This window comes from Lineus longissimus, chromosome 8 (genome assembly GCF_910592395.1).
Source record: "Lineus longissimus chromosome 8, tnLinLong1.2, whole genome shotgun sequence".
NCBI lineage: Eukaryota > Metazoa > Nemertea > Pilidiophora > Heteronemertea > Lineidae > Lineus > Lineus longissimus.
Window position 1 is genome coordinate 18,190,052 of NC_088315.1, and position 26,690 is coordinate 18,216,741.

Here is a 26,690-nt window from a genome sequence, read left to right on the forward strand (position 1 = left end):
GTTTGCAACATTTTTACAACATGCAACAAAGAATTGCATTGCATTTAATTTGCAACAATTTTACAACATGTTGTAAGACGCGTTTTGCTCTGTACACACTACGCAACATTTTTGCAACATTTGTTGCAACTGGAAATGTAAAAATGTTGCTAATATTTTACTAGTGTACAAAGGCCTTTAGGCAATAATAGAGTTGGGTAGAGCATTTTGTTAATGTTACCCTTTTAGTTAGGGAAACTGGTGCCTTCTGCATTAGGTGGACCCCACTTACTCATCTGTCAGACCGGCCTCACACGTCGGCATTAGAGTTTAAGGTCCAGTCTGCGAGATTTACCCATTTCTACCCAGCCAAAAGCGGGTGATTGGGCTAGTCTCTCCATGTGATTCAATTCGCATGGATTCTTGTGTCCCGGTGCTGAAAGGATCCCTCCACAAGGGCAGACTACATCCGGTGGCACTGAAGTATGGAAGAAAGACAGAAGACGACCAATTTGCGAAAAGGATCATCATCATCATCATCATGGTAACAGCTGAGGATGAATCATGTTGCTGTGTGTAGAATTGATGGTCCAATATAGGTTAGGTTATCTGTTTGCGCACACATTGCAAGGGTGGAGCTTGCTTGAAGTAGATTGCGCCAGTCTACCGTAATTCACTGTTACACATCCAGAAGCTAATATCCTTAGGCTTTGAGTCCTTAGTTTAGTAGAGTTTGACGAGTAATGTAATATATACGAACAACGCAGCAACAACTCAGCTGAGCGCCAGGCCCTTGGGCCTCTTGTTGTATTTTGTGGTGCAGTTTCACTGTAACCTATTTTATGACGTGTTTTGTACTAAAGTGTGTTCCCTGACTATTTACTACGGGTCGGGCCAACAAGTTGAAAACAGTGCCACCTAACGTCTGCCGCGTTAAAAATATTGTAGCAAAAGTAACTGTAGTCTTCTCCTTACTCACAATGAATAGTGTGGCCTATAATATTTATAAATTCATGCTAGATAGCAGCACTGATATCTGCTATCTAACTGGCCATCATTTAGGAATTTAATCCAATTTCAATCCATCTTCCCCATTGTCAATCCAATTCCATAATATAGTCTGTGACTTTATGAGTATGGAACATACATGTAAGGTAAACTGGTACAATTATCGCCTCTACAGTGTAGAAAACCGCTGGCAATACACATTTATGCACACAGCGGCTATAATTGTACCACTTTACCCTATGTGTCTCGCTAATTAACATATCATCTAGGAAGATCCATTTATGCACACAGCGGCTATAATTGTACCACTTTACCTTATGTGTCTCGCTAATTAACATATCATCTAGGAAGATCCATTTATGCACACATCGGCTATAATTGTACCACTTTACCTTATGCGTCTCGCTAAATAATATATCATCCAGGAAGATCCTTATTCCGGAGTTAACTAGTATCGACATTTAAAGTGACCTTATCCCAGCCTTTTGGAAATTTGTCTTCGTGAGACAGATTTAGGATGGATGCGAGTTGTGATAATCAAAACACCTCACGATCTCCCTGGTCGACCATCTTGACCACTTTTGACGTTTGTTTGTGTGACGCGTGATATTTTTCATAACTTCTCCATCCTCTCGCTTCAGCACATGCTTGCCCATGAGAACTTCCTGGAGGACGACAACCTTCCAACGTCTGACGTGTAACAACAAATCGATCGTGTACAGACTTTTTTACGACACACCTCATGAAGGCTTACCGAGATTATCTCCGCATGAGTACCTTAGTTTAAACTGGATTGATTGACGATTATCTCCACACGAGTAATTTAGTTAAACTGGATGGATTAACAATGGGCTGCAGTCACTTAAACCCTGTATTGACATTTTTGACATGTAGCTGAGTGAATCTGCAAGAGAGACTTTGGAAATTTCACAAACCTGTGATGGCCTCAAAACTGTAGGAAAGAAAATGGAAATTTATTGAACAAATTGATGTGAATTCCTTCAAATCCTGATCAGTAAATCATTTTTGTCACCCTGTAGAATACATGTAACAGTTTGCTATGTCCTTGGGCTGAGAAAACTCACTTGTTTTGTAAAAAATGACCTTCCCTCGAGTTCATGCTTTCAACAGATATGTTTATTAATTTACAACTTAAAGTACTGCATTTGGTCTTTTTTCAGTTCTTTAAGTTTGTTTGGAACATTTTTCAGTTACCTCAAGTTTTGTTGACAAGACTTTTGGTTATCTAAAGATGCGAGGATAATTTTGTCTTATGAACACATTTAAAGGATGATAAGCTTAACTGAGCGTAATATTTTCTCTTATGAACACATTTAAAGGATGATAAGCATAACTGAGCGTAATATTTTCTCTTATGAACACATTTAAAGAATGATAAGCATAACTGAGCATAATATTTTCTCTTATGAACACATTTAAAGAATGATAAGCATAACTGAGCCTAATATTTTCTCTTATGAACACATTTAAAGGATGATAAGCTTAACTGAGCGTAATATTTTCTCTTATGAACACATTTAAAGGATGATAAGCATCACTGAGCCTAATATTTTCTCTTATGAACGTCAGCACAACTGAGCACAAAATGACTACGCTCTCGTAAAATATGTTTTCGGGTGACTGAACAACTTCATGATAAACAGAAAAACGGAAAAAGTCTAACAAATGGAGAAAATAATCGGTCAACAGAAAACGCTAGTATTGCTAGTCATCCTTTAACACCAGAAAATTTCCAAATTTTTGGTACATGATCAGTTTTTAAGATAAAATTACTTAATTTTGAAATTGATAGTTGGTATGTTTGTCCAGCATGCCTATTCATTTCAGAAATGTTTTAAGTTCGATTATATTGTGCATTGGTTTTATTTCTCAGGGGTTGCCTGATTGTGAAAATTTAAAATCCAAAATTTTTTTGCAATCAAATGTCTCTAAAGGAGAGAACTTGGAGAAACATTTGTGGCATTCTGATCAGTTGTGAAATAAAATCCATGCACATACTGTAAACCGGGAAATTTTCGCTTGCGTTTTAATTTCGCGTGTTCATGATCAGCAAAATCTGCGAAAATAAAAATGCCGCAAAAAATAAACATTGACTAAATTGCTGTTACAGTGTTGTCAAAACGCGAAATTAAAACTACGCCAAATATGCAATTTCGTAAAAACCGTGAACAGTAATACCCGCGAATATTTCCCATTTTACTGTCAACAATATTTGTATGGACCTGTTCCATTTGACCAAGTCCATGCACTTTCTATGTAAGTTCTAAGTTCCTTTGTGTAAAACCAAAAAAACGTTCATCAATTCTTGGATGAACTAATCTGCCAGATCATACAAGTAATACATGTCTTTAGCTCTCTGTGTTCACTTGTATATTTAGCCAGATTTTATAGTTACGCTAAGGAATTTAGAATTTCTGTGATTCCTTTTAGGACTTATGACATATCCTTTCATACCAAGAACCTTCATTGGAAACATTTAGATTTTCCATGTCTGTTAACCTTGAGTGCCTAACGACGTATATTAACGTCTTTTGCACCAAACTGTTTGGTGCCCAATGACGTATTTCTACGTCTTCTACACCCAATCATTGGAATTTCTTTTGTTTCAGTATCAGACATTCTTGGTTGTCACTAGAACCTCTCTAGTAAGGACAACCTTGGGGCTGAAAAATGCTGTCCCTACTTGAGAAGTGTCCTGATTACAGAGGTCAAATTCAATAGGAATGACCAATTCGGGACAAAATGCATTGTCCTTAGTAGAGAGGTTGTCCACAATAGAGAGGTGACCGCTTAAGTAGGATCAACTGTATATCAAAGTCCTTCGAGGAATCGTTTCGTGATATTAATGAAGAACCAGAACTCGTCTCTTCCATGAAGAACGAAGCCTCTTTCTTCATTTATAATTCATGATGTTGTTCTTAACCCTTTTCAGACGAGAGTTCGAACGGAAAAAAAAATTAGACCTAAGTACTCTCTCAAAAAGTGCTTTCATTTTCTGACAACCTCGTTTTTGATGATTTTGAGAACATTCGAAAGAAATTTTCCAAAAATTACCTTAAGGTTGAAAAGGGTTCAGATATTTTGATTTTACATTTATTTTAAGGACATTTTCATGAAGACAATTTGAAAATTGTCTTCGTGAAATGCTTCCTTTAAATCATGTGTAAGACACAATCTGTTGAAAGCTTAAGCTGCAACCTGCGACAATTATCGCTTCGATGAGCGATGAAACTTTTGCTCATCTGCGGTATGTTTCTGGGCTTTGCTGTTTTATTTCTTGACAAGATTCGCCAAAAGATCTTGTAAGATTTATAATACCAGGGTTTTCTTCGAGGGAAGGTCATATTTCTTAGATATGTTTTTAAAGTCCTGGATATCTTTATCATATAGTTTTGACTGGGGACATCAGTTTTCTAGACAGATGTGGCCAAAGATTCTTTACTAAACTGTTATAGTGTGATCACAAATAATAATGTTACACAGCCCCGGGCAGCCGGTGTCATAGTTGACCAGCTTTTGTTGACACCTTGAAAGACCTTGACTCTGTTTTTAAGTCGGGGAAGAATATTGGCTAATAATGGGAACTACAGGGTTGCCTATAGGTTAATGCCGGACAGTTGAGCCAAGCAGAGAAAAGCCGAGGAATTTGAAACAGAGCATTACTGTTTAGCATTGGTAAGGCCTGTGAACTACTTCAAAATCGTTTTTAAACATGTTAAAAGAGTATTGGCAATGATGGCACTTCACTTCCTTACTCAACCCGATCTTATCAAATTTTGAACACAAATAAGCATCTGACGTAGATCTACGTAGGATGGCCCGGATATGTTAAGTGGTTTGACGTAGAACTACGTCACCTGCTGCAAACGGTGTTAAAAAAAATATCTAATAAACTCTGGTCAGATTTATATAAAAGTGGTAAAGGGAGGTTGTCTTAATGGACATAATTATCATATTGTATGAGGCATTTTCATAATTCATTATAATCATATGTAAATATGCGCATCTCATTATTAATATAATGTAAATAAAACAAAATAAACAAGTCAACTTGTATGCTGACAGTCCCTGATGATCATGTTGTATCACCTCGTCCCAGGTACATAATATCCTATCTTCGCAATAGGAATGCATGCGGGGTAGGGCACCTGGGTATGAGGTTATGCAACCAAGTCATTCGGGCACTCTTGTAGAATGGTGGATACTTGGTGAAGGGTTAATTACATAAATTGACGAGAAATGCTAATCATCATTTGAAAATGAAGTCGGTTCTGAAGAGTGTTTCAATAAAAGCGCTTTTCACCTTCTCTCTATATGCAATAAATAATAAACATGTAAATGGATTGTCCACCATACAACATGGCCCTTGTGGATCGGTGTAGAAAGGTCTTAGATTAGGCCATACAAATTAATTTCACGATTCTCATCACTCGGATTTTAAAAATTGGTCGGAGGGGAATTAAGATTTCTTAAATTTTGTCTATTGGTTGTTTGAGATGAGACTTTTTGCATTGATATGTAGGCACTACTTAGGCCAAGAATCAATAAAGACTAGTCTTTATTAATTCTTGTATCCTTGACGAGGGGTTGTACAAGTAACACATTGATAGTTGCATAAGCCAGATAAATTCTTCGGTAAAATTCTCATCAATGCCTCAAGGCACTCAAGGCTAATTTCAATCGTAATATGTAATTTTCAGTATAATTTACATCTTACATATTGGGTGATATGAATAAAGACTAGCAAATGCTTTTACTTCAGTTTTGTACAGAGAGGCCAAGTGTAAATGTACATGGAGTTTTAGATAAAAGCATTTACTACTCTTTATTCATATCACCCATTGTCTCCTTAATCTAAGCATCTTCCAAAAAAATTTTAATATCCTCAGTAAGTTCACATAAGTCATTATTGAAATGATCATTCAACATGATGAATACTTATACCAAAAGTGTATGGGCTTGCTTGCATATTTTTGTTGATTATACTAATTATAATAAACTTAATTGTGTCTACCACTTTTATCAGTATGTCTGCCTTGTGTCTGTCATCAACCAGACAAATTGGTTTTCCATTCGCAGTAGAACCTCTCTATTAAGGACACCCATTGGATGACAGATATTGTCCTCGATTGGGAGGTGTCCTGATTACTGCATTCAAGACTCATTTTGATTCAAAACCTTTCTATTAAGGACTCCCATTGAATGAACGATATGTCCTTGATGGGGAGACGGCCCGATTACAGAATTCAAATTGTATCTAGAAGACTCATTTGGGATCAAAACCAGTGTCCCTAATAGAGAGGATGTCTTGCTAACAAAGGTGTCTGCTAGGGAGGTTCTCCTGTCCTTGTATTTATTTCTTCCACTACTCCTTAAATAGTTCTTCCTTATTTGATATTGGAATTGAAATAAGACAATTTGATTGACTGCTAAGAATAACATGAGAGAGCATTGATCTCTCATTGGTCTATCCCGGCTTCAAAAAACCCTGCATCCTTATAGCATATTCACATGTATTATCATTGAAACTTGTGACCCCCAGGTCGTGAGATTTGTAAAAAATAAAATCCATGTGAAATTTTCACTGTTCCAGGTATGTCTGAAAACATGAATGGAAGAATAGCATTCCGCGAAGTTACTATTTATAGCTCACAAGGGCATTTGAATAAGATATTGATGACATTTTAGTCACGTGACAGTCGGACTTCGACACTTATTTCTACGCATTTGAGCTTATTTCAAAGTCAATTATCTTTGACCCTGCATTGTTTTTAGCATGAATGATACCATAGAGTCAGAGAGAGAAATATTCAGAACAATTATGTAGTATTTCCAACACTTGAACATGTGCCAGATTGAATCTAACTGCCCTCGTTAGAAAGCCTGAATCCATTACGAAACCGCATGTTTGTCCGACATTGCCTGTAATTCAGCGATGGGGAAAGAGAGGGCAGCAGCTGCAGTGACGTTATCTTCGCGGAATGCTATTAAACATGAAATGTACTTTGTTCGGAAGCAATATTTGCATGACGTTTATTGTCTATTGATGATAAACCACTTCACTACAAGACGTATTTTAGTCCTTCCAAGGAGCCGCTGTGGTGTAGTGGCTTGGACTCTCGACCAGCGGTCAAGAGGTCCCGGGTTCGATCCCCACTGTCGGCGTGAGACTGTAGGCTGGTCTCTCTGTCTTACTTGCCTCTCTGCACCCAGGTGTATCAATGGGTACCGGTCAGAAATGCACAGATTATAGCGCTGGTTGAGCAGCTCATCTGTGGTCTACTGAAAGGTTTCAGGACAGACCGGGGTTAAACTGAAAGTCGAATGATAACCTATATCGTAGTTGATATCAGACTACAAACCCTAAACTTTAACTTTAAACTTTAACTTCAAACCTTCAGAGTGTCATTATACGCTGGACAGTAGTGAAAGATCCCAATTATCGATAACGAGTAAGGATTACATGTATTACTTTAATAATGACAGGTTTTCATACCTGTAAAACTGGTGATTTTTATGATGTTGATAACATGTAAAGGAATAAACTATTTTGTATTGTAATAGATGAGTTGTGTTACTTTTTCTTGGCGAAGTCAGGCTGATCAAAGTCTCGGTGAATAGACAGGCCATTAAAGGGACAAATTGGGCGTGGGATTCAGGTGACAAGAGGGATAATGGGTGATATGAATAAAGACTAGCAAATGCTTTTATCTAAAACTCCATGTACATATACACTAGGCCTTTCTGTACAAAATTGAAGTAAAAGCATTTGCTAGTCTTTATTCATATCAGCCAATGTGCCTATTCACCACCATGTGCCACCCCTTGCAACATCTGACGAAATCTTCAGAGTGTTTGGCTATGATACTTGCCTTAGCCTTAGTACAGTGAAACCTCTCCATTAAGGACACCATCGGGACTGACAAATACTGTCCTTGATAGAGAGGTGTCTTCAAGAGCGCAGCCGGGTAGAAGCTCTACCAAGGGCAGAGGGGTCCTCCAGGTCATAGGCGTCTCCAAATAGGCTATACTTGTGTTGCCAAGTAAGGTACTTGGACCTGTCTTCAAGAGCACAGCAAGATAGAAGCTCTACCAAGGGCAGAAGAGTCCTGATTAATGGCCAGGTACATCACTACTCCAAGAAGGCCACTGGAGTTACCATGTCTATTATAGTACTTGCCATGTACTTTATCAAGATTGGTACTCAGGCCGGTCTTCAGGAGCACAAGATAGAAGCTCTACCAAGGGCAGAAGGGTCCTGATAATGGCCAGGTACATGCACTACTCCAATAAGGCCACTGGAGTTACCGTGTCTAGTATAGTAGTTGCCATGTACTTTGTCAAGAAGGGTACTCGGGCCGGTCTTCAGGAGCACAAGATAGAAGCTCTACCAAAGGCAGAAGGGTCCTGATAATGGCCAGGTACACGCACTACTCCAATAAGGCGACTGGAGTTACCATGTCTAGTATAGTACTTGCCATGTACTTTGTCAAGAAGGGTACTCAGGCCGGTCTACAGGAGCACAAGATAGAAGCTCTACCAAAGGTAGAAGGGCCCACCAGGTCATAGACGTCTCCAAGGAGCCTCATGGCCTAGTTGTTAACACATCTGGCCACCACGCAATAGGGCCTGGGTTCGATCCCGGGGAGAACCCAGGATCGTATGTATGGATGAACCGGCGTGGCTTTCAAGGAACTACAATTTGGCTCTTCACAGTCCTTCGAATGAGACTCGAAACCGAGGTTCCTTGTACCTGGTGTCTATGCCAGGGCAAGCTAAGACCCCACCAAGTGAGAAACATGAGCAGCTTGCGTGGACTCTATCTCTCTCGCCAAAGTCGGACCACTAGGCCAATAAACCTAATTGGCGCCTAACCGTAGTGGAGGAGGATTACGTAGTTGAGGAGGATCCCGGATTACGTAGTGGAGGAGGATCCCGCCTTGTACTCCTGGGAGAATGATCCCTCCAAGTGCAGAGCGAACGCTGAAGAAGAAGAAGAAAATTGACGTCTCCAAAAAGCCTATACTCGAGTGGCCAGGTTCCTGAGCAACTCCAAGAAGACCACTGGAGTTACCATGTCTAGTATAGTACTTGCCATGGGTACTTAGGCCGGTCTTCAGGAGCACAAGATAGAAGCTCTATAAAAGGTAGAAGGGTCCTGATAATGGCCAGGAACACACATTATCCAAGAAGGCCACTGGAGTTACCATGACGTCTAGTCAAGAAGGGTACTCAGGCCGGTCTACAGGAGCACAAGATAGAAGCTCTACCAAAGTTAGAAGGGTCTATACTCGAGTGGCCAGGTTCCTGAGCAACTCCAAGTAGGCCACTGGAGTTACCATGTCTAGTATAGTACTTGCCATGTACTTTGTCAAGAAGGGTACTCAGGCCGCTCTTCAGGAGCACAAGATAGAAGCTCTACCAAAGTTAGAAGGGTCCTAATGTTGTCCATGAGCTACTCCAAGGATGCTATACGAATTGCCAAGTAGGGTACTTGGACCTGTATTTAGGTGAACTCCAAGATAGAAGCTCTACCAAAGGCAGAAGGGTCCTCCATGTCATTGGCGTCTCCGAAAAGCCTATACTCGAGTGGCCAGGTTCCTGAGCAACTCCAAGAAGGCCACTGGAGTTACCATGTCTAGTATAGTACTTGCCCCTCGGTAAGAGTACCGAGATAGGGTCCTCATTGGCGTGTACTCACTTGGCCAATAAGCCTTTTAATACCTAGGGTACTTGGACCTGACGCCAAGAGCCCAGCAAGACAGAAACCCAACCAAAGGCAGAAGGGTTTTTGTTGTACGAGGTACATCAAGTTGGCTACTTGAGGGGCAGCAGCTCCAAATGTACTCCTTATTGGCTTGTAGTCTCTTGGCCAGTAGGCCAATTGGTACTGCTGCGGGCAGCATTGATGAGCATAGCATAAAATAAAAGGGACATTGAATTCGTAATAAAAGTGGCCAATTTATTGACAGTGTTTTGTGAAAAGTGTACAAATATACATTTCAGGTGTTTATTTACAAATACAAATGCATAAAACTAAAAAAGAATTCGAGATGTGCCAATATAAGATGCAATATATGTGTATAATCACAAGAAGGCAACAGCCAAAAGGTAAAAATTCATCATCTTGGATTACAGTACAAAAGATGGCTATATGCAAGTCAGTGTGAAGGCATTCGGAGTCATTTTTCTGATGATATCACCTAATTAATCAGTCCGGGAAGGTTCCCAATTTGCAATAAATATCCAAATTTCAGAACCACACTATGGAAATGACAGAAAAACTTGGCACTGCCACGCAATGGGAATACATTGAAGAACTGGAAGACAGCCAAATTAATTGGGGGATATGAATAAAGACTAGTAAATGCTTTTACTTCAGTTTTGTACAGAAAGGCCTAGTGTAAATGTACATGGGGTTTTCAGTAAAAGCAATTGCTAGTCTTTATTCATATCACCCATTGTTGCAAATCACAGTGATAAACCAAATCGCTTGTTGACATTACAAAATTGCGCAAGATTCGTTCAAATTGGTCCTAGCGACAAAAATCGCTTGTGCGCGATGCACCTAAGCTGATATTACATTACAAAATTGTACATGATTCTTTCTTCTCTAACTCAACTTCAGAAGTAGTGGAAGAAGGGAGATGATCTCTACTTTCATGATTCAACGCGTTCGAATTCTCGCCCCACGCCTCCAGTGGCCGATTCGAGGACAGAGTGTCAGATGTCTTCACAACGGACTCCGTCAGGAACGGGGTTTCTGCATTTCCAACTGCCTTTAATTCGTGAAGTACCGGGAGTTGATTTGAGCAGGACACTGACCTTCCATACCTCGACGGCCCTATCTTTCCATTTCTTGCATCTAACACAGGGGGTAGTGAGAGAAAATTGTTCTCCGGACCATAAAAACCGGCCTCTTGGGTTCGAACGTATTGTCCGGACATCCCAAAGAAACTCAACCGATCTGCCTCATCAGAATCATCTTCGTTACGTTTCAAACTCTGAGGTCCAGTAGTTTTCATACCTGGCATTTGGGTAGAGTCCATGCTAAGCGGCTGTTCAAGACTTCTCATACCCGAATTCGATTGTTCCCTAGCAGTGCAATTCAAAGTCTCCTGTGCGACAGAATTCACACTCAAATAGTCCATGCTAAGAGGCTCATCAGTCAAGCTTTCTCGCTGAAAATTTCTCAAGCTTTGCGGTTCAAAACTGTTCATATCCCGACTCACGACCCCGGGCTGCCGACAATTCAAGCTCTGCGGCTCGCTAAATCTCTGGAGCGTTGCACTTGGCATTCCCCCAGGCCGACTGAAACTTTGGGGCGGACAAAAACTTTGCGGTTGCATACTCATAGGCTGCAACAGACTACTCATCAAACCCTCCGGCTGATTGTTGATATTCTGCAAATGCAAACTAGACATATTTTGCGACTGGACGCTGATGTGTCGACGTTTCGGAAAATTCTCCCAAGGGTGCGTGGGCAAGGAGTTTAGACTCATAGGAGGCAGACTCATATCGGGTTGAGGTAGGAAACTGATTTCGTCATAGACGTTTTCTTGTTCTTGCCCCTCTTGTGGTATTTCCTCCTCACTGAAGGGATCCGTTGACGATTCTTGAAATTGGAGTGGCGCATTTGGGTCACTTGGTGACGCAGCACTTTCCGACTTCGAGCGTTTACGCGGCAGTGGAATACGGATCCTCCGTTTGATACGAGTTAGGGACCGGCTGAAATGACAAGTAAGATATTGTAGGTATACTAGAGAAGCCAGGCAAGTTAGGGTGCGACTGATGCCCTACTCTGGACTCATTGTTATAAGCATCCTGGAATAACCACTGGTCTTCACACTCCGTCTGTCGATATTTCAAAAACCTGATGAAATCCATACCCTTCAGACAGATTGTGGCCGCAGAACTCAGAGTGTGCGTAAACAAGGGTTGCAGCATAGTATCCAAACACCCGTTTTCATTGGTTTTATCCCGACTGTCAGCGGAGGAGGAAGTATGTTTGTTTTGTGTCTGCGCTATTACTGTGAGACGTCAACAATCTTGAACCAAAATTTAAATGTGACACGCAAGAAGTTGCTTACTTGATGGAACCTCTGATCGTGTGGCCAGCTCTAGAGTTCTTCAACCGTCGCTTCAGCGTGTCCACGGCAGTGTTACACTTTACTGCCTCGCCATCCAATCCCTGCAGACACGCGTCCTTCGGTAAGGTCCCACACCTCTCATAGTGCCCTCCAGCACCCTGCAGAGTCGACCCGTCACAATTTCCTGCCGCTTCTGGCATACTGACGTTGGATAGCTGTTTGAAGAATCTTGGCATGGTGACATTGAACTCGTCCATTCCTGGGTCGTCGACAAGTTCAAAGGAATCCTCTGGTGCGACAGCAGCAGACGTCTGGAGACACAGAATATTACAGTTTTATAAGAATAGATACTATAGTAGAACCTCTCGGTTAAGGACACCCTTGGGAGTGACAAATACTGTCCTTATTTGAGAGGTGTCCTGACTACAGAGGTCAAATTGAATGGAAATGACCAATTTTGAGACAAAATGCAATGTCCTGAATAGTGAGGGTGTCCTTGGTAGAGAGGTGTCTGCTAAGAGAGGTCCCGCTGTAGTTGATGATGCTAATGTTGGCTCATATATGTATATAATAAAAGAACAAATGAAAGAAGTACAGAAAAATCAAGGTGGTTTGAACCACAGATCTTTGGATAACAGGTCCACAGCTCTACTGTCAAACTACGCCAAAGTTTACAGAAAGACATCAGAAAATGTACACAAATCGAACCCGGGCCCTATTGCATGGTAGCCAGCAGTGTTAACCACTAGGCTTAGAGGCTCCTAAACTACATGTTTTTACTAGGCCCTTGACCTACCTCTTCCTTGTCTAACTTGAGTCGTTTCTTCGGCGTACAAAACAGCCTCTCACCGTCCTGTTTCAGCACCTTCCTATACTTCAGTATCGCTTGAGCTTCTGGGCGGCAGGATGCTGGGGTTGTGGTCTTGCATGTTACGTTTTCAGTGTCATCTGTGACCAATGTCGTCTCATCTGCTGCCTTAAGGTCATCTCGCATCTAAATTGAATACAAGATATTGAAACTTTGCTATAACATGTAAAACAAACACCTCGCTATAACAAACATTTTGTTTGGATTTTTCTGCGTCTTCTGGGTCTTTTCATCTGTGACCAAAGTCATCACCTCTGCTGCCTTGACGTCATTTTGCATCTAAATCGAATACGAAAAGTTCGACCTTGCTATAACATGCACACCTCGTTATAACGAACAGTTTTCTTGGATTTCATCGAATTGTTATAGCGAGGTTTGACTGTTCAGTGTAACTGAAGCATTGATTTACACAATTTGCAGATTTGAGGCCAACTCAGTTTACACTAAAGTCTATAGTCCATTATAAACAACGCTAAAGGGTATTATCTGACTTCACTCTCTAGCGCTGGTTTATCCTAGAACTCAAATGAGCTGCTTCATCAGTGTACAACCTGACCAATTCTGACCGCTTTTTTATTTACACACCAGAGCCCGGTTGTTCAAAAGCACAAAAGTCACGTTATCCTTAACATATAATAATAATAATAAAATGGTACTTCTATAGCGCTAAATCCAGGATAAATTTTCCCGCTCAAAGCGCTTTACACAAAAAAATAAATAAATTCTAATTTGATGGAAAGGCACTCCTGAACAGAAAGGTTTTGAAGAGTGCCTTGAATTCCTTGATGTCAGTGCAAGAAGTCACGTATCATTTAAGACGTTATTTCTTTCAGTTAATCGCATTAGAATTTTCATGTTAAAGCGTAACTCATGTCAAATTTCACCATATAATGTTTTAGCTCTTTTTGACAAATGACTACGTCACTTTCTCATAAATCAGTAAGGTTTTCGAATCGAAATGCACATTTTCTAGAAATTGATGGTTTAATCCTGCCCGGACGGCTCGCTTCGATGCCGTTTTCGTTGATGACGTCACAACATGAACATTTTCGCGGCCGCGGTGGTTTACATTCAGCGATTTTATAATAAATCTAATCAAAAATGGAAAAAGTGAGCTTTACATTTGTGATCAACAATTAAAAACGGACGTATTTCCGCAAAGTTGTAAATCACATCATAGTATCACTTTAAGACTTGACGTCTCCATTAAAGCTAATGTGGTTTTGAGCAACTCAGCCCTGGGTGGGAAAAGGGAAGTTAGAGTGGACAAAGACATCTGCCAATTGTCTCATGCTGACGTCATCAAATATGCAAATATTTCATTGCTTACAGCAGCAAGTGTTTACAATTAGCGTACCTTTTTCATCTTGTCGCGTCTGCACTGGCGTTGCAACGCCGACCGCCTCATCGGCCGTTTAGCGCTGCTCTCCTTCCTCAAGGTCTGACGCGACTGTTTCACCTGTCTGAAAAGTTACATCACAACATTACAACCAAAAAAAAGTCGAAGAATTATAAAAACTAGATTTACAGGACCGTCTGTGAGATCAGTGGCATAGTGGTAAGAGTGCCAGGCTCATAATCAGGAGTTAGTGGGTTCGACTCTTGGAGACCATTGCCACAGTTGACAGAACCTGCTGTTTGAAGATGTTGATCTAAATTATTCTGCACCCAAAGCTTTGGCTATGATTTGAAAAAGCAGACGTACGCCATTGGGCGCCAAAAGGTTGGGCGCTAATGGCGTTGAATTACATCCCTGGGCACCCAAGGCATTCGATATGAAGTCATTTTTGGAAATTTCTCCAAATGGTCATAGTGAGTAAAAATTATCAATCTTCCACATACCCAATCGTGTCCAGAAAAGCTTTCATCCATTCTACAACTGTCTCCTTATTTTCAGAATACAGCAACAGGTTTTCATCCTTACACGATAACTGAAATATTGCATTCAATCAGATTAGTCCTGAAAAATTGTTTTGGAAAAATTGAGAACTAAAAAATCTAGAACCAACTAAGTGCATACACCTATTCACGGCTCGAGATGGTGACAGATTGTTGGAACCACACCAAGGCCCGAGCTATAAGGATAAAGTGGAGGAATCTTGTGGTCTCCTGCTGCACAATCAACTGAGGATGATGATTTATGGAGAAACTGGCAAATTTTCCTAGCCATTTTTGGTCTTTTTTGCATTTTCTGTGCGATTATCGCGGAATTTGGAATGTGATGTAACAAGAAAGAAGAGTCAGAAATTCATAAGATTTGAAGTGAGTGTTGACAGGAACATGGTTGTGACCAATCATGTGGCCTCCCGCTGCTCAGTAGACTGATGATGATGATGATAATGATGATGATGATGATGATGATGATGATGATGATGGAGACCACATGCTCAATAGCAAACAGCCAGCTTTATCAAAGTCTAATGGACAGTCTGAGTGTTAAAGATCGCCACACATTTCAAGTCACTGAATGCCTCAAGTCAAAGATTAGAATACTCACCCTAAACATCGCACCCCTGTCATCGGGGCTCATGGGGCTATCCTTCGACGCGCAGCACCCAAACATGTTTTCAACGGAGCAATGATGCAACGGTAGAACGCAGCAACAGCTGTTGTGGTGTTTACCGTTGTCGAGGAGCTTGGGTTTGGCGTACATCACCATGTCGGAGAAGAGGAAGAACATCCGCTCGTAGGACCGGCCGCCATTTCTTGACATCTGGAAAGTAAAACATACCATCCTTGAAAAGTCATTCGCATGCTCCTCCCCTTGCACAAGTGCGGTCGTAAGTGCTGAAAGTTGGTCCAATGTTTAGGATGGGAATGTACAGGAACAGCGACACTTTTGTTGGTGTTTTATTTTCATGATTTTTGCAGTTTGAAGTGTAAATCATCAACATCAACATGGGGGACTGGCCTCCTTAGCCTTGGTTGGTAACCAGTCTTAAGCTTTTTCTGCATCTTAAAATGCTTAATTTTGCTCATATATCCCATTAGGTAATATCTGAAAGCTCAACATTTTTGTCATTTTTTCGTGGAGATGGCAATATCAGAGCGAACTTCAATTTTTGGCCACCGAATATCAGGATACAACTTCAACAACTTGTTTGGACAAAATGTCCCATATTAAGCCGAATAGGAGACAAATGCTTTTGGCTAAAGAGAGAATCATACTCACATGAGGAAGAGATTTGATCAGGAATTAAACACAAGATCACCTGAAGGCCAGGGGTATCAATTGCATGGTTAACAGTTTAAAGGGGTGCCACATGTAGCCAACTTTCAGTTTTTTAGGGATAACTGACCTCCAAGAAGCATTTTCTGCATCTCAAAATACTTAATTCTGCTCCTAAATACCATAAGGTAATGTCTGAAAGCTCAAAATTTTCGTGGAGATGGCAATATCAGAGCGAACTTCAATTTTTTGGCAACTGAATATCGGGATATAACTTCAACAACGAGCTTTGACAAAATGTCCAAAATTAAGCTGAATAGAGAAGAAAAAAAATTTCCCCAAAAATAGGCTAAAATTAACAAAGTGGGGGATGTAATGGTAAACTTGTAATTGAAAGGCCTCAAAGGAGCTACTAAGATTGGTGTCTGACAGTAGCCTTATCTGATAGTCACACTGATAGCCTATTCCTGATCAGAGTAGAATTTTTCATCTGGCCAACTTACCCTCTTTAGAATCCCCTCCTTGATGAATCTTCGGCCAGGCGCAACAATCTTCGGTGCACCGCTCCCCTCCAAGCTTTTCTGTATTTCGATCATCTTCTGAAAGTTCTCATGTTCCTTTATATGGTCGTTGATGTGTCTAGCGACCGTGCTGATCTGTTTTGCGGCCTTTTTCAAGGACGCGTAATCGGTGTGGGTAGTAGGAGTGCAGGCCAAGAGATCATCAAGCAGCAATTTGTATCTTGAGAGAAAAATTAAAGAAACAGACAGTTATATTGAAATTGCCATAATTTAGGGGGCCAGCCTGATGTGTTTTCGCTGCCATTCGACTGGTTTCTGAAGTACCCTGAAAAAAAACAAACTAAATTGGTGATTACTTCTTATGCAGCTCATTGGCTACATAATCAACTACCTGCGGGGAACTCAAAACGACCTGGTGTGTTTTCACTGCCATTCAACTGGTTTCTGAAGTTCCCTGAAAAAAAACCAACTAAATTGGTGATTACTTCTTATGCAGCTCATTGGCTACATAATCAACTACCTGCGGGGAACTCGGTCAGCCTATTCCCTCAGGGCTGACGCCGCTTTCCTTCTACAGGAGCCACGCACCAAGTGCATACGTTTTGGTGACAGATCCTTCTACAAGGCGGCGCCACTCCTATGGAATGGGCTGTCCACACACATTAGACTTGCGGCGTCAAAGGCAGCTTTTGGAACAATGCTAAAAGCACACCTTTTTCGAGTGTATTTCAAAGGCGCCTGAGAGTTGGTGAAATTTTTCACCAAATTTGGGCGCCGTAGAAATGTCTTTTTTGATTGATTGATTGAACTCCAAACTGCTAACATTTATCATTGGAAGCTTATTCCTGCCTTAGGTTTTAAATGGGCTGTTCAAAATTTCCAATTTCTATAAGCGTTTCGCTTAAAGTGAGGGGTTGGCCTCTGTAGATCTAACTCTAAGTAACAGTAGAACCTCTCTATTATGGACACCCTTGGGACTGACAACTGCTGCCCTTAATCAGAGGTGTCCTGATTACAGAGGTCAAATTGAATAGAAATGACCAATTTGACACCAAATGCAGGGTCCTGAATAGAGGGGTGTCCTTAGTAGAGAGGTGTCTTCAAAGAGAGGTTCCACTGTTTTAAAATACCAAACTAGATCTTTACCTCGGAACTCGCTGAACGGGTGTAATCAACAATGCGTTAAGCTTCATCTGTACTTCTGGGCGGTCCTCCTGACGATTCCTGAAGGTCACGAGGTCAGGATTTCTAGACTCGACATCCTAAAAGTGTCAGGAGAAAGTGACATGACTTCATTTTCAAAAATTGTTTGCAATGGTTTCTTGAAAAATAAGAATGTTTTAAAAAATAGCGGGGAGGGTGTGTTTTCTAGCGGTGGATGGGACGATAAACAAACAATTTTTTTGTGTTGTCTAAGAACAAAGACAGGGAGCTACAACATGTATAGTAGAACCTCTCCATTGAGAACGCCCTCGGGACAAGTGCTGTCCTTAATAGTGAGGCGTCCTGATTAGAGAGGTCAAATTGAATTGAAACAACCAATTTGGGACCAAAACTAGTGTTCTTGATAGAGAGGTAGTCCTTATTAGAGAGGGGTCCGCTAAGGGAGGCTCTACTGTATTTTTACAAACCTCTAATGTTGTGATAGCCAATGTGTGATTTTTAGCATAAACCGAGTACAGTTTCAGGAAGTGTCCCATCTGGAGGAAGGCATTCCCGACCTCCATCTCCTCCAAGTGGAGGCGGAGTTCGTTATTGACTTGAATTAGCTGCTGGATGTTGCCGAAGATGATGCTGATCTGGGCATTCGGGAGGAGCTTCTGGGCACGGAGTGGAATCTCGAAGTACTGGAAGGAAAAATATGTCATGAATTAGACTATTTCAAAGGGGTATGCTATTCGTAAAGACTGGTGGTCCAGGAAAAAAGAAACGCAGGATTTAGGATATTTTGAAAAAATTGGTTTTCTTGACAATTGTTTGCCTTGGCCTTGAAAATGAACTGCGCCATCTACAGGGATTTATCAAAAGTGCTTCCTCATTGACACTTACGTCTGCCATAAGTTTAAGATGTCTGTGGTACGTTTCTTCGGTTGCCAATATCTCTTTGACTATTTGGACGCGGCGTCTGGCCTGTTTCTTCAGCTTCTCTTCAGCCAGCTTCGGGTCCAAAAGACGCTGCTTCAGTTGGCTGGTTCTTGTCGTCAAGGACGCCATAGCAGTATCTTCAACTGAAAGAGACGAAAACGATTCTAAAATTTATTGTAAATTATCGACAGACAGGTGGGGTCCGTGGATCACACGAATTTTTTATGTTACTGGACTATGTCACGGCACAAAAATTTCTTTCTCGGTGGATTAAAAAAACCCTTCAAACATAGGCGGAACGAGTTTACAATCCCCGATCACACCCCATAAAAAGGTCATCGGTTGACTACACCACTGTTCAATGGATTTATAGTTGAATGCGATCAAACTACGTCATTTCCGATCGTGGATTGTAAATTTTAACCACATAGGCCAGGCATGTGTGTCTCACACTGTGACTGTCCGAAAGTATGCGCATGTATACAGAGACTGACTCACTCTGCACTGATTCAGGACAGGAGTGTGAATCGTTGATTCAATGATTGAATGAAAGTCTGAATAAACTCCTCATTCGGTAATACTTTCAAAATCTATTGTACCCTATAGTTTCTTTAGTTTATTTTACACCAGTATTCACTGGGTTTACTTGAGATTTTCACTTCTGTACATCATAAACGACGAAAATATTATTTATCAGGATACACTTTGTATTTCAAAACAAAATCTGGTCGCGGTACACGGTCACGTGTACAAAAAAGGTTCGTTTCGTCACCCGGATAGCAAGTGTATTGGCCAATACGCGTGTGTCAGGTACAGCCGAGTTAATTGACTCATCAGAACGAACGAGAAGCATATTCATGAATTATGACAAAGCGGGAATAAAATGACTAATAATTTGCGAAAGGCTTTCGTTTTGGTGAGATTTTATATCGTCTCTCGATAAAGATTATGTATTTTCACCTTTAGGGCCCATTTTTTCGGTTATTGCTCTTCTTGTTAAAGTAAAAAACTCTGTTGAAAAGGATAATTTTCACAATGTTGTTCTTCCTACAGGATGTCTCATAAAATATGCAATCTCGGATTTTTAGTATGTATTGTTGTCTGTGACGTTTTTGGCGAAGCAAGTACCCAAACGTTTTGTGGTCGGCTTCCGTCAACATTCAGGGCCAAGGGGGTTGTCGATGACTTCAAGCCTGGCATATATCGTTATAATTCTACTGTATGTCTCGACTAAATTAAGTATGGTATGACTAAATGTATGTTTTTCCATATATCATTATTTCTTTTCTTCAGAAAACTCTGAGATTGTTTTAGAATTTATCTTTCACTTTCAGGTGTGATTTGTCTGCCTGCAGTTACATCAAGAAGTGAGAATGGGAGGTCGTTGTTCTTTGACTGGATGTGTCAAGCTGACATTCACAGTTTTTAATGCTTTATTTTGGGTAGGTTTCATTTCTTATTTGTGGCCTGTCACAGCAAAACCAGGCGCATGTCTCACAAAAGATGAACCTTATGACACCAGGAGATGATGGAAGAAATTGATGTAGACAGCTTTCACAAAAGACACGAAGGAACAACCGGTCCATCTCAATATCAACCCGAGGAACATGTCCCTAGTTTTGCTGCAATAAGTCAAATTTGTAAAATTTCTGACATCTCGAAAGAAATCTTTCTCAAACTTTTACTTCATGCATTTTGGCTAATGCCTTCTTTTTCATTGTGAAATTTAAAGTTCAGAATTCGAATTTGAATAGTTCCAGATCACATAAAAAAGAAAATATATAAATTTGTTTCTTCCATTTTCCATTAATTGATACATGTTGTTCTGAAACTTTCAGCTCCTGGGATGTGCTCTCATCGGCATGGGTGTTTGGCTCCACATCAACAAAGGCCCCTATGTTGACGTCTTGGCCCCCGGCTTCAACTGGTTGAGTGCAACCGCCCTGATCTTGACCACAGGTATTCTCTGCGTTCTCATCGGTTTCATGGGATGCTATGGGATTCTTATAGAGAATCGATGCATGCTGATTACGGTGAGTGTGTTTAAGGCCAGTGTTCATAGGATTCATGATGTCACAATTCACTTGTCACATTCATGAGCTTGCCCTTGCATTGTTGTAGGGCCATGTTTACATATGATTCATGATGTCACAATTCACTTGTCACATTCATGAGCTTGCCCTTGCATTGTTGTAGGGTCGTGTTTACATATGATTCATGATGTCACAATTCACTTGTCACATTCATCAGCTTGCCCTTCCGTGTTTACATATGATTCATGTCACAATTAACTTGCATTGCTACAGTGCCGTGTTTACATATGATTCATCAGCTTGCCCTTGCATTGTTGTAGGGCTGTGTTTATACATGATGTCACAATTCACTTGTCACATTCATGAGCTTGCCCTTGCATTGTTGTAGGGTCGTGTTTACATATGATTCATGATGTCACAATTCCTTGTCACATTCATCAGCTTGCCCTTGCATTGTTGTAGGGCCGTGTTTACATATGATTCATGAGGTCACAATTCACTTGTCACATTCATGAGCTTGCCCTTTTATTGTTGTAGGGCCGTGTTTACATATGATTCATGATGTCACAATTCACTTGTCACATTCATCAGCTTGCCCTTGCATTGTTGTAGGGCCGTGTTTACATATGATTCATGAGGTCACAATTCACTTGTCACACTCATGAGCTTGCCCTTGCATTGTTGTAGGGCCGTGTTTACATAGGATTCATGATGTCACTATTCACTTGTCACATTCATGAGCCTACCCTTGCATTGTTGTAGGGCCAGGCTTACATAGGATTCATGATGTCATGTTTTGCTTGTCACATTTTACATGTACTTTCCTTGGTGATTTAGGCTGGGTTCATGATGTCACATGTCCATGAGGTCATGTTTCATAAGGCAGGGTTTTGATAGGATTTGCATTGTCATATGTCATGTTTGATGTGTCACCTGGAAAACATGACATGACTTGTCATAAGGGTTCAAAGTGACCCTTTCACTTTTCCAAAAAAAGAAAGTACAGGTCATTTTCAAAGGCTTACAAACAGATTTAAACACACTAAAGCCACCCAGACTTGTTGCCCACACAATGGAACACTGGCCTGGTGAATGAGAGATTGAAGGTTTGAGTCTTGACCCAATTACAAAAATTTCTGTGTTTTTTTCAGTATTTCCTCTTTGTCTTGTTCGTGTTTGCCCTGGAGGTGATAGCCGCGTTGATTGGCGTCTGCTATCAGGATGAGGTAAGATTGTTGTTCTTTCTTCTTTGCGTGCGTCTGGTTAAACTTTTGCACCGTTTGTCCTCGAGAGCGTAGCAGTGCGACGCAATGCCTCTATTGCCCATAGCTTTTCTTGGAGTGATGCAGACTCTGGCCAGGCCTCCCCTCGATGGTACTCGGAGGACATTCCTCAGGATGTGTTCCAGGATCTGTTCAGAGAAACCACATTCACAAATGGCAGATTCACACAGGCTGAGTTTTCTCAGATGTTTGTTGAGGCGGCAGTGTTCAGTTCTTGGTGGGAAGATGGCAGAGAAATGTTGGATTGGAGTGGTCCGGTACGGGCACTCTCGGTCCTATTACAACTGATGGGAACATTTTGCCAGGGTGACGATGTCATGACAGCACTTCTGCACCTATTTTTGGCAAGATCTTCTGAGTGCTGATAGCTATCCTAAACTGCTACTCTGGCTAAACCCCGTGACGTGTATTACATGAGTCCAGGGCACTGTTGGTTGGCGTTAGCAGTTACCTTGGTGCCAAATCCTAACGCTGCAATTGTGAATGAAATTTACTGAAGGATATTATGCTTAGTAAAGCTAACACTGACGTTTGCCTCTAAGGTCGATTGAGCAATTGGGCCCAGATGATTTTTATTGAATATTTTTAGATAATGACGTGTTTCTATTCCAGTTGAAGATATTAATGAAGGATGAACTTCAGTACGGCATCAGGGCAGTTTATCCAATACCAGGTGTTGATGATCCGAGTGGGTTAAGGGCGACATGGGATGGCATGCAGTCTGCGGTATGTATTCATCATATCATTACCGGCGTCGTAACCCTATTGGATTTTTGCCGGAGGTATGGAGTCCACTATAGGCTACTGTCCACCTATGTAGGATCTTTTACTTGCCCTGGCATAGACACTCAGGTACAAGGGACCACGGCTTTTAGTCTCATCCGACAGACCCTCGAGTATTTCATACGTTAATGTACATGTTGTGAAGAGCCAGGAATTTTAGTTCCTTGAAAGCCACGCCGGTTCATCCAGAAATACAGTCCTGGGTTCTCCCCAGGATCGAACCCGGGCCCTATTGCGTGGTAGCCAGCAGTGTTAACCACTAAGCTATGAGGCTCCGTATTATGGGTATTGTTACAGTTATGAGCTAAGGTTGAAGGCTGTTGACCTGTGTGTGTGTGTACTGTAGCCCTAGTCATATGGTACGGCTCAATCCGCTGGCCATGGATGATTTATACTTTATTGCTTGGTGGGCGTTTTGGCCCCAGAGCTGGAAGTTCAGCAGCGTTAAGCGTGGCCATGAATTGGATGTGTATTACACTCATCGGTCACCCATCCAGTTCGTGACCACGCTCAACATTGCTAAACTTCCAGCTCTGGGGCCATCACGTCAACCACTAGGCCATGGAGGAAATCCCCCATGGCCGGTGGGTTGAGCCATGCCATGTAACTGGGGGAACAGTCAAGTATGGAAGTGGGAGTCCACTACAGGCTACTCTCCAACCTGTTTTAGGTCTTTTAGTGTCCCTGGCACAGACACAAGTTACAACAGACCATTGATTACTGTCCATGGATTACAACTGATGTTTTGAGCCTCGGTTTTCTCCCGAGTGGAAACAAATTTTTCGGAGAAATCCCCTGTCACGAGAATGGCCCTGTGTAGTTGAGAAAATACTTAACAATAACATCACTTCTACTGGCTTTCCTAGGTACTTACACCAGTCGATAAGTAAGACTTGAAGATTTTGGAACAGACCAATTTGGATTGAAATTATTTTTCGCTATTCTCGTTCCATTTCAGCTGCAGTGCTGTGGCGTCACTAACTACACGGACTGGTTCACATGCAACGGCTGGAAGAAGCAGAACTGGGTTCCGGATACGTGCTGCCTTGACATTTCGAAAAACTGCGGCAAGTCGAAAGATCCCAATAAGTGGCAATCTAAGGGGTGTCTCGAAGAAATACTCTACGTCATGCAACAACAGTATTATGTTCTTGGAGTCGTCGCAATCGTTTTTGCCGTGATTCAGATTATGTGCATGGTGGCGTCGTTAGTTTTGTATTCACATCTCAAGAAACAGCTGAAGAGAGTTACACGGAGGAAATGAGGTTGAAGTTTTGAAAGGCCGCAATTTTGCTTCATGTTAATGTTTGCGTGTCACGTTGTGTAATGACGTTTCGAAAGTGCCCCCAAATGACTGATTTAAGTTGTTGTGGCCTAAGGTAGCGATACTATCTCGTCAAACATATCATTTGATAATTTCTTAGCGATTGATGCAGGATACTTTGGTTGCTCATAGGCCTACTCTATGCAAAACTAGGCCTATTGTAAAGATGCCCTTGGATGGCTCAGATGTGTACCCTCAGTACATTGGCATTGGTACATGTATGAGGTAGAATGTAGGGGCCAACCTTACAGTTTACATTCCAGTCGGTTCAGTACTCTGTCAAGTCAGGTATAGTAGGGTAGTAAGACTGTTCAATATTTTCTTCCTTTACGAATTCATGCAAAGGTACAAATGGTTCAAAATAATCCTGTGTGCATGGTGACTCATGTTCGCAAACATGACCATATCAATAAATCACCAGTGCCACGCTTTCTTGAAAGAAAAACAGATTTTTCACAATTCATTTAGGCAGATTATCGAAATATATTTCAGTATTTTAATTCAAAAAATATTTTCGAGTGTGTTATTACACCGATTGAGGTTCATTTCTGAAATCTATAAAAAAAACATCCGCCTTAAGATTGAAGTTTCACACTTCGGAATACTTCCTTTGAACTTTTTGCAACGTTAAGACGTTTTGGGAAATATTTTAGTTGCATTTTTAAATGTTGTGTACATGTGCAGTGTATTGTATTGCAGTTTTTGTAGATCCATTTATGTATCAATATACCTCATGAGATGTATTTATTGTAAGGCATTGACTATTTACGGGGTGCCTGTATTTTGTATTTTTTGATGAAGTGTGTATTGCAAATTTTATGAATTTTTACAATTTCATAATTTTTTTCCAAAGACATTTTTAGATGGTTTTAACTTTGAACCTACTAGCTAATTTTGTACCTCAATTTTGCCTGTAATATCTATTAACTACCTTCGAAAGACAATTTACCCATGCAGTGCATGTAGATGTGCATGGGAGAGTTGAATTGTTCATCGAGATTCAAGAGTTCAAGAGTTCATATTGTTCTGGCCAAGATACTTTGTTGAACTCAGGAATGTGACTAGATCACATTTTCCAAAAGATAGTGCTTTTGTACAACACCAGATTATCCTAGGGTAGGCCCAACCAATGCTAAGAGTAATACTCTTTCACAGTGTCAACTAAAGCCGGTCAACTATGACACCTTAGATAGTGGTGTTTCACAACACTAGACTATCCTCAGGGTAGGCCCAACCAATGCTAAGAGTAATACTCTTTCACTGTGTCAACTAAAGCCGGTCAACTATGACACCTTAGATAGTGGTGTTTCACAACACTAGACTATCATCAGGGCAGGCTGCACCAATGCTAAGAGTAATACTCTTTCACAGTGTCAACTAAAGCCGGTCAACTATGACACCGGCTGCCCAGGGCTGTGGAACATAACGATTTGTGATCCCACTATTACCGTTACGCGACAAAAGATCAGCCAAGTATCTTTGACCAGACCTATCTGAAAAACACTTCACCTGTGGTTAAATTCAACGCCATGATTGGTGTTCATGCATTGATCAAAATTTAATTTTCACACAAACAATTCAGTATTTACGTAAGAGTTTCTTTCCCAAGTTAAACTTTCCTCACTGCTAAACCTGGCGGTCCAACTTAGAACTTTTCAGGAAGAAGGTGTCGCAATCTAATGCATCAAGGTGAGTATATTTCAATGCATTGTTGAAAATTAACTTTTGATCAGTGTGTATCTTTCACAGTCTTATGATATATACAGATGTATACAAGTAATCTTTTTCTAAGTGCACATAATATACTCTTACTATTGGAATTCCAAGTCAAATTGCATATCAGACAATTTTGTAAGCATTTTATATGATAATAAATCGTTCATTTATAATGAAATTGTGCTTGTCTTCAATTTCTGTTTTCTTTCAAAAATTGTCTTTGTGTGTCAGGTTACCATATCACTCTGGATAATCCATTGAAATCCGTTAAGCTACCAGTTCTATGTAGATTTCATATGAAAAGAGCAGAAGATCGTTTTGGATGGCTAGCTTATTCCTGCAGCCATGGCAATAATGTACATTGTGATACCAGGGCTGTAAGATTGGCAAAATCGAATCAACACCTGGGACATCCAAGGTCCCCCGGTTCCAATCCATCAGTCCCGGCAAGAATGTCTACTTGGTCCCGGCAATATTCATGGGATAGACTGCGACTCTTCCACCATAGAGGTTTCCTCCTACAGGCAATCGCCCAAATATTGTCTAAAGAGCCAAGTTTGCTCATGTTCTCTCAACTCAGTGGGTGATATGAATAAAGAATAGTAAATGCTTTTACTTCAGTTTTGAAGAGAAAGGCCTAGTGTAAATGTACATGGAGTTTTCAGCAAAAGCATTTGCTAGTCTTTATTCATATCACCCAATATGTCTGGCCTTTTTCTTCAGGTCAAGCCAAATGTGATCAGGCTGTCTTCATATGCCGGCAATCCTTTGTGCATGCAAGACTGGTGGAGACACTGGTCTTGTAGAGGA

General features: G+C 41.0%; 3 protein-coding genes across 23 annotated transcripts in view; 2 read left to right on the forward strand and 1 right to left on the reverse strand.

The window, feature by feature from the left end:
* The window catches only part of LOC135492187 (liprin-beta-1-like), a 136,100-nt gene extending 128,537 nt beyond the window's left edge, over nucleotides 1–7,563 (forward strand). For all 21 annotated transcript variants that reach the window (XM_064778440.1, XM_064778450.1, XM_064778444.1 and 18 more), the window contains one exon: nucleotides 1,629–7,563. In XM_064778440.1, coding sequence (XP_064634510.1) covers nucleotides 1,629–1,688 — 60 coding nt within the window. In that variant the 3' untranslated portion in view covers nucleotides 1,689–7,563. The remainder of the gene's footprint in view (nucleotides 1–1,628) is intronic.
* A 2,738-nt stretch (nucleotides 7,564–10,301) lies between these two features.
* LOC135492188 (uncharacterized) lies at nucleotides 10,302–18,871 on the reverse strand. The gene is made up of 10 exons (XM_064778463.1): nucleotides 18,706–18,871; nucleotides 18,288–18,503; nucleotides 17,803–17,918; nucleotides 16,639–16,876; nucleotides 15,464–15,679; nucleotides 14,809–14,897; nucleotides 14,324–14,429; nucleotides 12,895–13,092; nucleotides 12,099–12,409; nucleotides 10,302–11,736 (listed from the first exon to the last, which is right to left on the reverse strand). Exons 1-10 carry the CDS (start codon nucleotides 18,868–18,870, stop codon nucleotides 10,593–10,595), a joined length of 2,799 nt encoding a protein of 932 aa, XP_064634533.1. The 5' UTR covers nucleotide 18,871; the 3' UTR covers nucleotides 10,302–10,592.
* Nucleotides 18,872–19,581: 710 nt separating this feature from the next.
* LOC135492358 (tetraspanin-9-like) lies at nucleotides 19,582–26,010 on the forward strand. Its single transcript, XM_064778774.1, has 6 exons — nucleotides 19,582–19,657; nucleotides 20,076–20,183; nucleotides 20,580–20,774; nucleotides 21,926–22,000; nucleotides 22,670–22,783; nucleotides 23,799–26,010. Exons 2-6 carry the CDS (start codon nucleotides 20,115–20,117, stop codon nucleotides 24,102–24,104), a joined length of 759 nt encoding a protein of 252 aa, XP_064634844.1. The 5' UTR covers nucleotides 19,582–19,657; nucleotides 20,076–20,114; the 3' UTR covers nucleotides 24,105–26,010.
* Nucleotides 26,011–26,690: the final 680 nt, after the last annotated feature.

What these genes read in the sequence shown, in the direction of transcription:
- LOC135492358 (XM_064778774.1), top strand. Translation starts at nt 20,115, where the DNA reads ATGGGAGGTCGTTGTTCTTTGACTGGATGTGTCAAGCTGACATTCACA. An exon ending in ATCGATGCATGCTGATTACG is followed by an intron (nt 20,775 to 21,925) that starts GTGAGTGTGTTT and finishes TGTTTTTTTCAG; the next exon opens with TATTTCCTCTTTGTCTTGTT. An exon ending in GCGTCTGCTATCAGGATGAG is followed by an intron (nt 22,001 to 22,669) that starts GTAAGATTGTTG and finishes TTTCTATTCCAG; the next exon opens with TTGAAGATATTAATGAAGGA.
- LOC135492188 (XM_064778463.1), bottom strand. Translation starts at nt 18,870, where the DNA reads ATGGCGTCCTTGACGACAAGAACCAGCCAACTGAAGCAGCGTCTTTTG. An exon ending in ATCTTAAACTTATGGCAGAC is followed by an intron (nt 18,504 to 18,705) that starts GTAAGTGTCAAT and finishes TTTTCCTTCCAG; the next exon opens with TACTTCGAGATTCCACTCCG. An exon ending in AGGAGGGGATTCTAAAGAGG is followed by an intron (nt 15,680 to 16,638) that starts GTAAGTTGGCCA and finishes TTTACTTTCCAG; the next exon opens with ATGTCAAGAAATGGCGGCCG.